General features: G+C 41.8%; 1 protein-coding gene across 10 annotated transcripts in view; it reads left to right on the top strand.

Moving 5' to 3' along the window:
* The window catches only part of Armc3 (armadillo repeat containing 3), a 102169-nt gene that overhangs the window by 57047 nt on the left and 30163 nt on the right, over positions 1–14959 (top strand). For all 10 annotated transcript variants that reach the window (XM_050152735.1, XM_050152737.1, XM_050152734.1 and 7 more), the window contains 2 exons: positions 2974–3126; positions 3208–3313. In XM_050152735.1, the coding sequence (XP_050008692.1) occupies positions 2974–3126; positions 3208–3313 (259 nt within the window). The remainder of the gene's footprint in view (positions 1–2973; positions 3127–3207; positions 3314–14959) is intronic.

Genomic DNA, 14959 nt, shown 5'->3' on the forward strand with positions numbered 1-14959 from the left:
TCTACTTGCCCACAGCCCCAAGTCCCCTCTCCCTATGTGCCTAACAGTAGGCCATTTTCTTTCCACACCCTACCTATATTTCTTGTCTGTTTTTCATATTAATTTGTGGACGATTTGACCTCCAGCTGCTGGATTCATTAGACATGCATTATTGTATTAGCTACACTGGTGAACCCTCAAACATAACAAGGATTAACAACATTATCTCCTAGTATTTTCCGTGTTGAAAGTAAACCATTAGGTAGAAGTTTAAATGTTTCTCTAGTTAGGAAGTGCCATAAGTCTGGACAGATATTAGTCCTTATTATCTGAGAAATAACAAAGCTACTACCGGTATTAATTTGTAGTGTGGTTTTACTTTATTTTCTATCATTAAAATGTTTTTTTTTTTAGATAAGTGTGTGTGTTTTCATTGTTTGTCCAAAACAGTTGAGACATGTAAACAAATGACAGCCATTTTTAAAGTTTTGACTTGCACTTCCCACAGTGGGAAGCAGGGTCAACACGCTGCCTTTGACCTGGTACCAGTCAGAAGGTGGGAAGGTGTTAATTGCCACAGAGAGTTTTATGGGTTGGTGCTAACATCTCAGCAGGCAGCAAAGGTGGGACAAAGGCCAATCCTGAGAACAAGCAAGGACAAGCGTTTACAGGAGAATTGTCTTCAGCTCTTCACCTCACCCTGCTTTGTGAGCACACTGAGTGCTATTTTCAAAGGGCGTTACTCTATTAGTACATAACTGTCTAGCGTCTTTATTATCTGCATAATTAAAACACAAATACTTGGCATAGCGATTCAGTGAAAGTGCTTGGTTAATATGTTAATTTATCTCTTAAATCTATTCTAGCCACACTGCAATCAGCACTCTTGAGGTTTGGTGAACACAGCTGGATTTTGAGAACATTCCCAGCAGGGTTGAGAAACTAATTGCCCACAGTCTTTATTTAAATTATTTTGTAAAAATCTAATTGCCCAAAGTATTTTCTTAAATTATTTTTTTAATCTTTCAAGTTTTTACATATATACTGAGTTTTTTTTAATGCAACAATTATGTGCCCCAAAATTGATCTTTTCACATTAATTACTGCTGTATCTTGCCAGATTTTCCTGATAGAATCCATGCTGAGTGTTCTGTTTAGGACTTGATTCAGAGCCACCGGGGAAAGCTTAACGATACAACTAAGTCATTTTTTTCTTTAAAAAAAAATGTCAGTCTCTGGAAAATTTTTCAGTATTTTTTGGTAAACTAATAAGGACTTCATGCATTTAAAAATATATTAGAAGCCACATACTTTCGATGTTATTAACTGATGCTTTTTAATGAAACGCTACCACCACCATTCTGATCAGCCTGAAGCCAACCGAGGAAGAAGCATAGGACTGATGGGTTCCCAGGACGTGGCTCCTGATTGGTTACCTGCCTAGGTCAGTTACTGGGATGGATGAGCTGAGGCCAGAAAGTCCTTGCAAACCTGACTGAACGCTGCTGCTACAGAGGAGAGCATTGGGACGTTCATTGTTAGAGAGAAGGAGAAAGTGGGCCTTAACTTATCAATGGAGACCCCATTAGAGTTTGTTTTTGAAAATATTGCTGGGGAAAAATTTAATTAAAACACATCTAATTAATTAATTAATTCCACGTACAGATTGTAATATAAAGTATCATTAGTGTTCGGGGTAGCAGATCCTTCTCTTATGTTAATGTTCTCAGACTGCAGAGTCACACAGTCTGTGCACTGGCCACGAGAACTGACTTCATCATGATTGTTTCAGGCTTTACAACCCCAATAAGTAAAGACTCAAACCCACAGCAAATATTTTAAAGAAACCAAATGTAACTCAGCAAGGAATTACCCTGCAGCTCTTTCTTCCCCTCAACAGCCTCTGGAGCCGCTGACCCCAGTTTTTAGCACATTTTCAGACTCTTAAATAGTAGTAAGTTTAGAATTAAATAGAACATGAATTTTTTTTTAAATTTTACAATGAGCAAAACACAAAAATAACCTTAATATTCTAAATTTAATGTTCTGGTTTGATGTTTCTATTTAAATTGGCAAGGTATTTCCCTCAGTATACTATAAGATTGGCATTTATTTAAAAGAAAGAACTAGGACAAGAGAAAAAATGTTTAAAGGACAAAGGCAAACAAAAATCACTTTGTTTTTCAGGCTGGGGAAGTCTCATGACAGACCACTTGCTTAGTCGGTCCAGGGCCCTAAGCTTCTGCCCCCAGCATATCTCTCCCTCTCTCTCTCTCTCTCTCTCTCTCTCTCTCTCTCTCTCTCTCTCACACACACACACACACACATTGATTTGAAATTTAATATTTTATAATGGGGTGAATAGCATGATGTGGACATAGAATCCTTAGTGCTTTCAAAAGAAAAAATTATTCTAACATTGTTATATTATGTCTGATAATTCAAGTGATTTTTGTAGCCTTTGCTATTTGAGCATGTCCAGTTATTGGGGGAAAGACTTGCAGGTTTTGATGGGCAGTGAGGAGAGGCAGGATGCACTATTCACTTCTTCTTCCTCCTTGCTGCTCTTCTCCTGGAGTCTTGAGTATCCGGTTCTCTGATCCATACATTGTAGGCGTCTTAATAGTGTTTTATATTTAAAACAATATCAGGGACTTGAGCTTCCATACTTAGTGGGGGCAGAGCCGGTGTGAACACTGAGAGCTGAATCAGCTTGTGAAGAGTGTTAAGTGCTTGTGAATTCTGAAAGTGTGTATCCTACCACGCACAGCTCCCTACCACAGTACTGGAACACAGCGGATGGGGAATACGAAATAAGTGTGGCGCCGGTCATTCCCTTTGTGTCCCGGCTGTGTTCTGAAGCTTAGCTAGGTACACATTCAGTTTAGCTTAGGCTTGAACATTAAAATTTGCAGATAGCTTCCATCAAGTGGTAAATAGTAATAAAGTTTTACCAGAAAATTCTGACATGCTCTTCTTTTTGGTTTATGAAAGCGGAAAATAGAAAAATTTTTCATGAACAAGAGGTTGAAAAATGCCTGGTGACCCTCCTGGGATCAGACAGCGAAGGAACCAAGATTGCCGCTTCCCAAGCTATTTCAGCCATGAGCGAGAATTCCAGCAGCAAAGATTTTTTCAACACCCAGGGTGAGTAAACCTGGGACCGCCATGTTTGAAGGTTACTGTGCCCTGGGTTTGAACTCAAGGCTTACACTCGTTTCTCCGCAGGGATTCCGCAGATAGTTCAGCTGCTCAGAAGCGACAATGAGGAAGTAAGAGAGGCAGCTGCCCTGGCCCTGGCAAATCTTACCACCAGCAGCCCTGCGAACGCCAAGTAAGTACAGGGATGTCACTGCCCTGCCCCAGCTGTGACAGTTGACTTTTATATATATGTAATCTGACTTTCATTATTCCTCAGGGTCTCTTATGAAAGTAGTTTCTGATTGGCCTATTTCAGTCCCCAAAATTGGGACTATTGGATTTTGTTGAGAAACTTCAAACAATTATACCCATTTGTCAAGTTAAATCCTTGAATTTGTGAATACCTGCTCCTCTGTGGGGTGTGTGTGCGAGCATGTGTGTGTGTGTGTGTGTGTGTGTGTATGTGTGTGTGTTTACATGTCCATGTGTACAGATGGATACAGAGTCCTGACATCATTCTCTACCATTTTCACTTGGTTTTATTTTTACTATTTTATGTGTATGGATATTTGTCTGTTTGTATATCTGTGCACCATGTGTGCACTCGGTACCCACAAAGGCCAGGAGAGGGAATTGGATGTCTTAGAACTGGAGTGACAGACTCTTGTGAGCAGCCACGTAGGTGCCAGAAATCAAGCATGGATCCTTTGGAAGAACAGCCAATGCTCTTAACCACTGTACCATCTCTCAAAGCCCAAATTCCCTTCATTTTCTTGAGACAGTCTCCCACTGAACATGAAGCTCACCAGTTCAGCAAGCTTAGCAAGTCAGTGGGCTCCAGGGATCATTCTTGCTCCTTTTCCCCAGTGCTAGGATTACAGGCATGTGCACCAATCCCGATACTTTTCATAGGTGCAGGGATCCAGACTCAGGACCTCATGTGTGTGCAGCAAGCGCTTGACTGACCGAACCATTTCCACAGCCCCTCCGCTAACTCATACAGTTTTCAGTTCCGATGCAAATGAAAGTAAGCAATGCTAGAAATATCCTTGACAACATTATTAAAAACAATAGGTAAATGTTAAAGAGTCTCCAGATTCCATTAGAGAAAATGGGAGCATTTAAAAAGGGAACTAAAGGCAATGAACACAAAGGAAGGAGGGTAGGGGAGGAGATGCCTTCTGATTATGAACACTGTTGATGGAGGCCGCCCAGACTCCAGAAATAATCACACAGAAATCTGTATTAATTACAATACTGTTTGACCAATAGCTTAAGCGTATTTCTAGCTAGCTCTTATATTCTAAACTAACCCATCTCTATTAATCAGTACATCATCGCGAGGCTATGGCCTACTGGCAAAGTTTCAGTGGGCTCCAATGGAGGTGTCTGTCTCCTGTGGCAGCTACATGGCTACTCTGTTACTCCACCTTCTTTCTCTTAGCATTCAGTTTAGGTTCCCCACCTGACTTTACTCTATTAAGCCATTGGCCAAAAGCAGCTTTATTCATTAACCAATAAAAGCAACAAATAAATAGAAGGACCTCCCATACCAGGAATACCACACCATGGAATGTGTTTTGTAATCATTTTTTAAATTAGTTACCTAAGTAGTCCATCAGTAATGAGACAAAACTCTGCAATCTTAGCTGACTTGCCAGGGTTCACCTATGTGTAAATAGCTGAATTGGAGACTGAGCCCAGGTCTGTCAGATACCAAAGGCCATGCTCCTTTCTCCATAGAAGGTGATACAGTCTTGCAAGAGAGGGATTTCCTGAACCAAGCTTTCAAAAATAAGAAAATCCTTTCCCTTCCATGCATCTCACTTAGTATGCAAATTAGCAACTATTTCTCATCCTTTTGTGTGTGTGATGTTCTGGCTAAAGTTCCCTTTCTAACTTGAAGCATGTCCTCCTTTTCCCCTCATAGAGCCTTTTTCTTGACCATTCTTCCTCTTTCTCTACTCCCATGTGAGCATTTTATAAATTGTTAGTGGAGTGACTAACTATGCCCTGTGAAAGCCGCCAACACCAAGGGCGCTCCTCTGTCAGAGGCAGTCGGCATGGCTTCTGGAGCCAGCGCATCACTCTTTCCATCCAAGTGCTGGCTTTAGGGTGCCTCTGACCCAGGAAGCAACAGTTTAAAGACAGCAGCTCTACCATTTCAGGAAGTTTTATCAGTGACATTAAAATCTCTCTGTCATATGCTTGGATCTACGTATTATCCGAAATGCTGTTAACAGACAGCCAGAGTGTATGCCCTCCTCCAGAGCGTATGCCCTCCTCTAGAGCGTATGCCCTCCTCCAAAGTGTATGCCTGCCTTCATCTGAGCCTGGCCTCTCTGAGTTCACAGTTCTGCACAAACCCAAGGAGGTTGGAGGCAGCTGGTCCTCTCAGGGACTTGTCTGCTACAACCAGATTCTCTCACCTCTCAGGAGTGTTCTTCATTCCTTCCACCTTTCCTCGCTTGTGTTTGGAAAGGCCTTCACGGGTGCTCTTTGAGAGAGATCTGTATAGTCCTACTTTTTTTTTTTATCTAAAAATATTTCTGAAAGCAAATATTTTTAAGATTGATGTATTTATCATTTTAGATGTATGAGTGTTTTGCGTGCACATATGTGTGCATAGCCACATTCACGACCTTCCAAGGTCAAAAGAGGGCTTTGGGCCCCCTGAGATTGGTGCTGATGGCTGTGGGGTGGGTGCTTGGGATCATACCACAGTCCTCTGTGAGAGTAACAAGTGCTCTACTGCTGAGCCAACTCCCCAGTCCTAAAATAAGTAGTTTTCGGAGTGAGTCAGTCTTGGTATATTTGTGCCAGATGCTGAAAACTAGAATCAGAAAGATCTTATAGCCAACTCAAATCAGGGAAGCCAGCCAACTTGGAGATCCTTCTAGAATGCTAATAACTTGATGATTATAAAGTCAAATTCAACAGAAGTGACAGCAAATGTGATTGGTTATTTTTAATGGAAAATGTTTTCTCCGTTGACTGTGTTTAAACACCAGTTAGCGTAAACCTGGCTTTCCTGGGGTCCACAGAATTCTCTTTTTCGAAGCAAGCTATTTCACAGAGACTCTCTCAGCATGAGCGATTCCGCTGCTGGGGTGGCTGAGTTTGTTTTTCTAATTGCTTTCTGTGGCTCATCGTGAAGGAAGGGGCAAAGCCAGCGCTGAATCCAGGTGCATTTGGGAGCTGTTGGAACACTTACCCACTTACCCGTTTCCAACCTAATTAGTAACAAAGCCCTGGAGTCGCCATAAGCACTGTGGGCGTGTCTTGATGAGTCCTGTCTCCTATAGGCACCTTTTGATGCGCCTAAAGTGAATTTCTAATTCTTTTTTAAAATAATAATTTTTACTTATTTTTGAAATACAATGTATCCTGGTCATATCCACCACTACTCTTCCTATCCAATTCTTTCCAAGACGGCACCCACACCCACACCTCCTTTTCCAACTTTAACTGTCTTTCTGTCCCCTGAGCAACACTAGTGCTGCCCATTTGGCGTGCAGGGTCATCCGCCGGGGCATGGACAACCCTACCAAAGGCCACCCTCCCCCAAAGAAAAGTAACTGATTCTCTCTCTCCATCAGTCATGAACTGCTCCTCAGCTACTGCCTCAGAAGCCCCTTCTTCCTCCATGCTAGAATTCTTAGCACGATTTTGTGCCGATAAGCACAGCTCCTATGGGCTCGCATGTGCAGCAGCGCTATCATACCCAGAGCACAGTGTTCCCTGTTCTTCCCCTTCTCCATGTCTTCCATGCTTTCTGTGCCCTCTTGTGAGATGCGTCCTGAGCCTCTGCTGGGGTAGGTATCTCAGCTAGGGCTGAGCACTCCGTTATCTAGCCTCAAATTCGGGGCATCTTCTGGAGTTAGAGGCTTGTTTTGCAACCTGAGTGATGTATGGGTAAAATGAAATTAATTAAATTAAATTAAATGATGCCAAACAAGAAAAAGAAAAGGAGAAGGAAAAGGGAGAAGAAAGAGGAGAGAGGAGGAGGAAAGGGAGGAGGAGGAAAAGGAAAAGAAGAAATAGCCAGGAGAACTATACTTGACAGCGACTCTTTTTGCAAAAAGGATAAATGCTTTTTCATTCAAATTTTTATGATATAAAAATGGAATTTTATAAGCTATCTATAAATCAATTTTTCATCTAATATATTTGATCTCAGGCTACCATGTGTCTCGTATCTCACATGAAAACACATTTACCTTTAGCAGTGATTTGTAGACGGAGACAGCAAATACCAAGCCCATTCAGGCCCCTTTGTGGACGGTTTGAAACCCCTGAAGGGCTCCAGGACTGCTGGTCGATGGTCTCTGGGAATGTGGCTTCAGGGATGCTCAAGCTTTCTGGACCGTTCAGCCTTTTCTTTCTTCACAGAATAACACTTTAAACAGTTTGCAATGAATTTGAATGGAAAGATTCTTTTTTTTTTAAGACTTATTTATTTATTATGTGCACAACATTCTACTTGCATGTATGCTGCAGGCCAGAAGCCAATTACGGATGGTTGTAAGCCACCATGTGGTTGCTGAGAATTGAACTCAGGACCTTTGGTAGAGCAGGCAAAGCTTTTAACCTCTGAGCCAATTCTAAATTGCTCCCATTCTCCCCTTGTGTTTACCAGGCTACTGAGGCCATGGTGGGTGGGGGTGGGGGTAGGGCCGGAAGGTGAGAGCCCGATTGAATCAGAGACTGAACTTCTCTGAAGAGCTGTTTTCCCTGAACCCTTAAGGGGCATGAAGGCCATTCAGCCCCACTGAGTGCAGATTCTGGGGGAATGGTCTCCCAGGGTTTCCAGAGTTTCTCTGGGCCCTTTGTTGGAAGGCTGCATTCATTCATCTTTAGTTTCTGCTTGGACCTGTCTGGCTGACTCCTTAACTTCCTCCTTGCAAAAATTCCCTTGAAACCCCTGTCGTTCTGTGAATCAGAAGCCTGGGTGCCAAGTAACTAGCCTTATCCAATTTTATATGAAAGCCATAAAGGAGGGTGTACTTCTCAGAGGCCCTGTCTAGCCCACCTGCCAAGTTCTCTTAAATGAGATTGTAGCTTACTTCAATAACACACTTACAAATTAAAACATTGTTGCAGAAAACAACCAAGAGTAAAATAGGCCATAAAATATGTTCTAGAAGTCCCTTCCAGTTCCAAGAGTATTTTTCCTGGAGCGTTTTGAACTCACAGTCCTCTTGCCTAGAATGTTCTTCTAGAAAGCAAAGTTACTGTTCAAATCCCCTTGGGAAAGCTCTCTACCATTGCTACCAGTGCAATTGAAACACTACTATCCACTGCCCACCCTCATTCACTTCCTGCCTCCCATCCTGTGCGGCTAGCCTGTTAGCTTGATTGCTGTTTATAGCGTCTCCCACTATCACTAGATCGGTGGAGGGGCAGTCTTTCTCTGTTTATTCGTTGACACATCCCAAGTATCTAGAACGGCATTGTCCCACACATGGGGTGGGGGTGGGAGAGGGGGTGAGATTTAAATAACAAAAATGAAAATGTCACCCAAAGTGAGAAATGGAAAGTTTAGTGTGATGGGTTAAGTGGCAGTTGCGAAAACAGGTAAACTGAGGCTGCTGGAGGACCCTAAGAAGATGAAACCCACTGAAAAATATTTCTGGGTGGACAGGGAAGGGAGGGAAGTTCCAGTCGGGGTTGGGGAGGGTTGAAGAGCGATCTGTCTATCTCCAGAAAATCCCACCAAGATCTCCAAACTGATATTTGCCACGGCAGTTGAACACTAAAGGAGACACCTGCTGTCTCGTCAGACTTGGGTCAAGTAAGCCTATGCTATTAGGAGTCGGAGCGGCTCCTAATGAAGATGAAGATGGCGAACTGGAAGAAACGGGTCCAGAGGATTACTGGAGAATATTGGAAGGGGGAGCCAGCGGCAGCCAGCCCCCAGTCCTTTAACAGAAGAGCCTGGGGTTTCTATACTGGAAGCTGTGGAAACGAAATACAGGAGGTCATCTTGGAAATGTCCACGAACAAGACAAGTCAGGGAGCGACTTTGAAACTGGGATGTGGTGGGTGTATAGTTAAAAAACATTAAAAACAAACAAAGACAAAAGAATAATTTAAGACTGTATTTGAACTCCCTTTTTGTCTTCTCTTTTTGTAAGAGATTAAATGGAACACTACTAAAATATGGGAGTTTGAAACCAGAAGTAATCTTTGTTTTACATACAAATCCAAGGCATTTGTTTGTTTTGTAGTGTTTCATGTGGTTTGTTTGCAAAGGTGACAGATGATAAAGAAAACATAGCTGTTTTTTTTTTTTTTTAAAATCAGGATTTTAGACACAACTATTAGCACATTAAAAGGAGTCCCTTTAAAACTCTGGGTAGTTCCTCTCTGACTTCCCTAGTCTTTAACCAATCTGGCTCCCAGGAACAGCCTTCTAGAGAAAGTGGGTATTGTACTGAAAAGAAAACATTACTAGACTCTGGTCAAGGAATACATTTAAGTAAAATTAAACTAGATTCGCCCTCCTTTTCCTTATGGGCATCCTATACCTTGTATTGCATTGCCAAGAGAGAGTATGGACTTAGATTTTACACACACACACACATCCACACAACACACGCAAGCACACATGCACAAATCTTCCCCACCAGATGTTACGTGAAGTATTGAGCATTTGAAATAGAACACTTGGCTTGAATGGACTTCGTCTACTTTCACGAGTCTTCTGAGAACATCATTTGCTAACCATAGGAAATCAGCATTTTGAATGTACTTCTCCTGGTTTTTGTTCCTAGTTCCTGTGATTCCACCAGAACTTGAGGCAAATTCTAAGGAAGGAGATTTAAAATATAAGCTACCACCTAAAATCTAAATGTGCATACAGCGTTGTTTGGTTAGTTTTCATTTTTAAAAGGTTTGAATGAAAACACACCCACACCCACACACCCACACGAGAAAGAGAGACAGGCAGATGGGAGGAGGTGAATATAGCATTGTATGAAGACAGAACTGGAAAGAGGCACTTCCTATGTCCTTCCTGGAGCAGTTGTTATTAACTTGTTAGATCCAACTTGAGCAGGACTCATGGCAAGATTTCTCACTAGTACAATTACACACTTTATTTGAAACATGCAAGCCGTGGCTAGTGGTGTCTAAAGCACACCTTAATTCCTTAAATAGAAGGAGAGCAAACACATGTTCTTCTAGTCCCTTGCTACATATAGTCCATCAATTTGTGTGTTGTAAAGCTTGTTTAGCAATTTTGGTTTAGTGTTGTATACTGGTGATTTTTAAAAGGGTGGCAGTTAAACACACGTTTAAAAACAGAGTCATAGTCAAAATAATCAGATGGGCATTGATTTACATAGACCTTTTTTTAAAAAATTTCAGTTTGACAAGATTCACTGGTATTAAAATACCAGTAAATACTAAAGTAAAGACATTTCTCTCTTCCTCTATCGAGTTCTGGTTGATACCTCTTTTGGGTCAAGTAAAGAAGATGTAGTGACTATTTTAATAAGCAATAAAATGGGCTTAGTTTGCCTACATAAATGTAAGTTGTTTGTGTATCTTGATGTAATAAAATTATATAGAAACAAATTATGCTACGTACATTTTAGTTGTTTTACTTAAGAGTATTACCAACTGGTGACTTGTTCGTGGAGGCATTAAATGTGTGGATACGCATGCCTCATAGAAAATCAGCACCTGCTTAGAGAGCTCCTTACCACCAAGCAAACCGAAGCGGCCCCCAAAGGTTGTCATGTCCAGGGAAAGCATCACTTGGGTCCCAGAGGCCACCCCAGGTCAATAGTGTCTTCCCTCCCCAAGCTTTCTGGTCTTGCGTTCAGTCCTTTGTTTTCTGCAAATAAAGGTTAATGAGTGAGAAGCTACAAACAGAATCAACGCGCTTAGCTGAGAGTTAAAGGCGAGAACTGCCAGAGTCACCGGTTAAGAGGTGAAAGGAGAAAAAAACTGGTTTATGTGAGCAAATAAAATAGGAGGGGTGGAAAGAAGCCCAGCTAGAAGAGAGGACGGAAACGGAGCTGAGGCAGCAGTGGGAAGAGGTAGCCCCTGGTTCACTCGGCACAGCCGCCTTTCTTGGCGTGCTGCTAATCTACTTGACATCCTCTGTGTGTAATGATCTTTGGAAATGAGAAGCTATTAATTTTTGGACATAGGAAATATATTCAGTTGAATTTCATGTTTTATTTACTCTGTACTTTTCTACCCAATTAATCATTTCAAATTTTTAAATAATTTATCCAAGTGCAGAGAGAATGATTTGTGGTTGACGTCCTTCTGAGTGGCTGGTTCTATATGTAATGAGGATATTTTAAACAATTTATAATGTCACTGCCATCTGTTGGATCCCATCAGAAGTAGAGTTTTCGGAGTTGCCCTGAGAACAGAAAGGGTTTGGTACCCTTCATTTCCGTTTGCACAGCTAACTAAATTTACCCCTTTGATAAACCATGGAGATTTGAAAGTAAGTATAAATGTTGGTTGGGCATCTTAAAGCGATACCATTTTTTAAAAATATATAATTTTAGCAAATAGCAGTGAATGAATATAGAAAGCAATAACTACAATCATTTTAATACCTAAGAGATGAAAACTGATAACCAAGGCTTGACTCTTCATAGATAACAATGTGTTCAACCACACTGACCTTGATTCTTCTTAGACACCCCACCTTTTCTCCTTAAAGAGAATTTTAAAGGAGTTTTTATCCCCTTCGTCCCCATCCTTTTGTGAAAACTTCAGCTAATTGTATAGCTTCTTCACTGTCGACACGAGCAGCAACTCCAGAAATTCTGAACTGCAACACGTAGACTAGTCACTTAAAAAAATAATACATTGATTAGATGTCAGGCCAGCTCAAGCCTTGGAAATAGCAGAGGCAAGCTCCTCTCTGGGGTGAGCTCTGCTTTTGTGTGAGCTCTGGCTGGGACACAGGAGCTGGTGATGGGTAAGGCAGGGATAGAGTGACCACATTTCATGGATGTACCTGAGAGAGTGCTTTGTTAACGTTCTGACAGCTTCAGCTGCATACCCATGTCAGGATGAATGACTGCTCGTTTTGTAGTATTGGCTTAAAATTTCTTTTGACTAATATAGAAATAAAGAAAAAAATCTTAAATTTAAATAAAGCTGGGGGAAGACAGGCAACACCACTTTAATGTTCACGAAGATTATTTGCTATCTTGTTTAGGAGAACGATATAATATGTGGAGAAAAATATTTAGATGCATCCCCAGTATAGTCTTTTCATATACTATTGCAAAAGTCAGTACCTCATCAGTATGTCTCAAGACAAGCCAGGACTCACTTAGTGACCATGCCATGTGACAGTCCTGTCAAATAGTCAGGGATGGGCTAAGCTGAAGCAGGAATTATCTCTGGCCGAAAGGGTGTATGTGTGTAAGGTTAAAAAATTACCACCCAATTAAATAAAGCTGGAGGTGGGCTGTTAATATAATATGCTGTGTTTATTTATTTTACCGTTTCTTTGTTATGTCTTTAACTTGTAGATGTGGGACTGGTTATCCTTAGAGCAGCCAATATTTTATTGTAGAATGATGGCGGTAACAGAGCGAGCAATGACCGGGTATTTTGAAGACAAGAATGCAACAAAACACGTCTGTTAAAGTGGCCAGACGCCACACCTTCCCTTCTCCCTCAGCATCCCTTGCAGGAAGGGACGCTGCGTTTGTGTGCTGTCGTCCTTTGAGAATTGCCACTAGACCCACTTCTCCGCAACACTCAGATTCAGTTAGGATAAGTAATCTCGGAACTCAAAACACTTAAAGAAACATTGGCCATCGAAATGACCCATGAAAGGCGCAAACTCAGCGCATAGGTTTGATGTGTGGGTCGGACCTAGAGCCCAAGCCGCGCAGTTATTGTCTTTGTCGCCCAGCGTTCTGAATAAATAGGTTTTCTGCGTGATTTCCCTTCGCCCACAGCGGCAGGAACCGCGTCTTACTACTGCCCCCTAGTGGCGACTCAGGAAGAAGTTGGGGGGAGGGGCAAAAATGGATTGCTCTCTCTGTGTTTTAATGAAACACACACTAATTTAATTTGAAACACTCTGGTGAGTCTAAAATAATATTTTTGGAACATTATTAAAAGATTGTGATCTGGAAAGCATTTCATTGTGATAGTATTTTACTGCTAACTACACGGCTAGCAGATGTTTGTCTTTGTCCCTTTCTGAGGTGCAATCATTTCAAAATGTTTTGACACCTTTTTTTTTCTAGCGGTGACTGAATTTCTGTCGTGCTGTGTTATCACAGGGACAAACGCAGCACGTTTGAGCAATAGACACTAATGAATCCCATTGTAATAGAAAAGATTATTTAAAATTTTTGTGTAAATTTGTGGTAAAATTCTAGAAGCTTGGCAGTCTCCCAATATAAGTGACATGTGACACAAATTGAGCTGGATTAGGAGGACTGGTTTTGTTTGGAGAATTTTTTTTAATTAGTGATGATATTTCAAGGAGCTTGGTACTTTAGAAGTCCTTTAAGAGCCCCCACGATTGGACAGTAGGTAAAGACACTTGTCACTAAGCCCCATGTCCTGAGTTCGGTGCCCAGGTCCGACCTAGTGGAAGCAGAGATAAGATGCTCAAGGGTTGCCCTCTGACCTACACACGCATGCCTTGGCGCAGACATGTTTATGATAAATAAAGTAAAAAGTTCTTTGTATTTAAGCGATAAAACAGAAAAAATCTTCATGGTATGCTTATGAATTAATTATTCCTGTATTCCGTCTGTCCAAGTTTACCAAGTGGCTGTTTCTTGGGACCACTCTTAGCTCCCTATTCCTGTCCACATGGTAGAATCTTGTCATTACTTTGCTTATATTGGCTGGGAAAAGTCATACTGGAGTTAAAAGTACCGAGACTGCAGGGCTGCGTTTTCAATACAACCGCTGGGCCCCCCCCCCCCCGCATGCTTTGCGTCGGCGGATGCTTGCCAGACCTTGACAAACAATTTGAATTTGATTAGCTACCAGTTTTGTGAGGCTCAATGAATCTCATAAAATGTTCAATTAGAAAATTATCCGCGCTGCTTTTATTACCTGCAGAGCAGGGCTGATATTTGCATAACATTTTAAAGTTGCTGGTACTCTCTGGTTTCCGGCATTACTGACTTACACAGAAAATTATCAAACAGATTGGATAGCCTTAGATTATTTCTCTTTTAATTTGAATCCTATTTAAAGCTATACGTTAGTTTGTAGTCACCCTTGACTTTTCATATTAATAATTCCCCACGATTTTTCTCCACTCGGAAATAGTCGCTTACCACTGATTAACTGTCCCTCTGTGGAAAGGCTCTGGTCTGATCGTGAAGAAGCTGCTTCTTTTCTAGTCCTGCAGGTGTATTTTGGCTGGCTGAAAAGTTGTCTGAAAAGTGAAGGTTTCGTTGTCACATACAAGGGCTGAAATGTGGTCTTATTTTCCGGTGATCTACAAAAGTCTGCCTGCCGTGGCTAATGGACATTCTGCTGCTGTTGGGAGCTGACAGTCATGGGCAGGTGTTTAGCCGAGTACCCCAGTGGAGTGTATCTTTGGATCTGACAGCAGTCTTATGTGTGAAGGACTGTCCTTGTCACTGTCATGTGTTCATGAGCGAGTAGAGGCACGGTACTTCCCCGGCTTACCCCAGGTAGTGGGCAGGACACTCGCACAGTCTGCCGGTCTTCCCTGGAGCCACCGTCCTTCTCCCTACTCTGGCAACTTGTCTCCACGGTGTCTCCACCATGTCTGTCTCTGAGCGGGTGTGGGAGGCTCTTGTCCTTTATGCAGAACTCAGTCTGTGTCTCCAGTCCCTTTCTTTCCTTTCTC

The sequence above is a fragment of the Alexandromys fortis genome, unplaced genomic scaffold (assembly GCF_014885135.2).
Source record: "Alexandromys fortis isolate MF-2015 unplaced genomic scaffold, M_Fortis_MF-2015_v1.1 scaffold_54, whole genome shotgun sequence".
In the NCBI taxonomy this organism is placed as follows: Eukaryota; Metazoa; Chordata; class Mammalia; order Rodentia; family Cricetidae; genus Alexandromys; species Alexandromys fortis.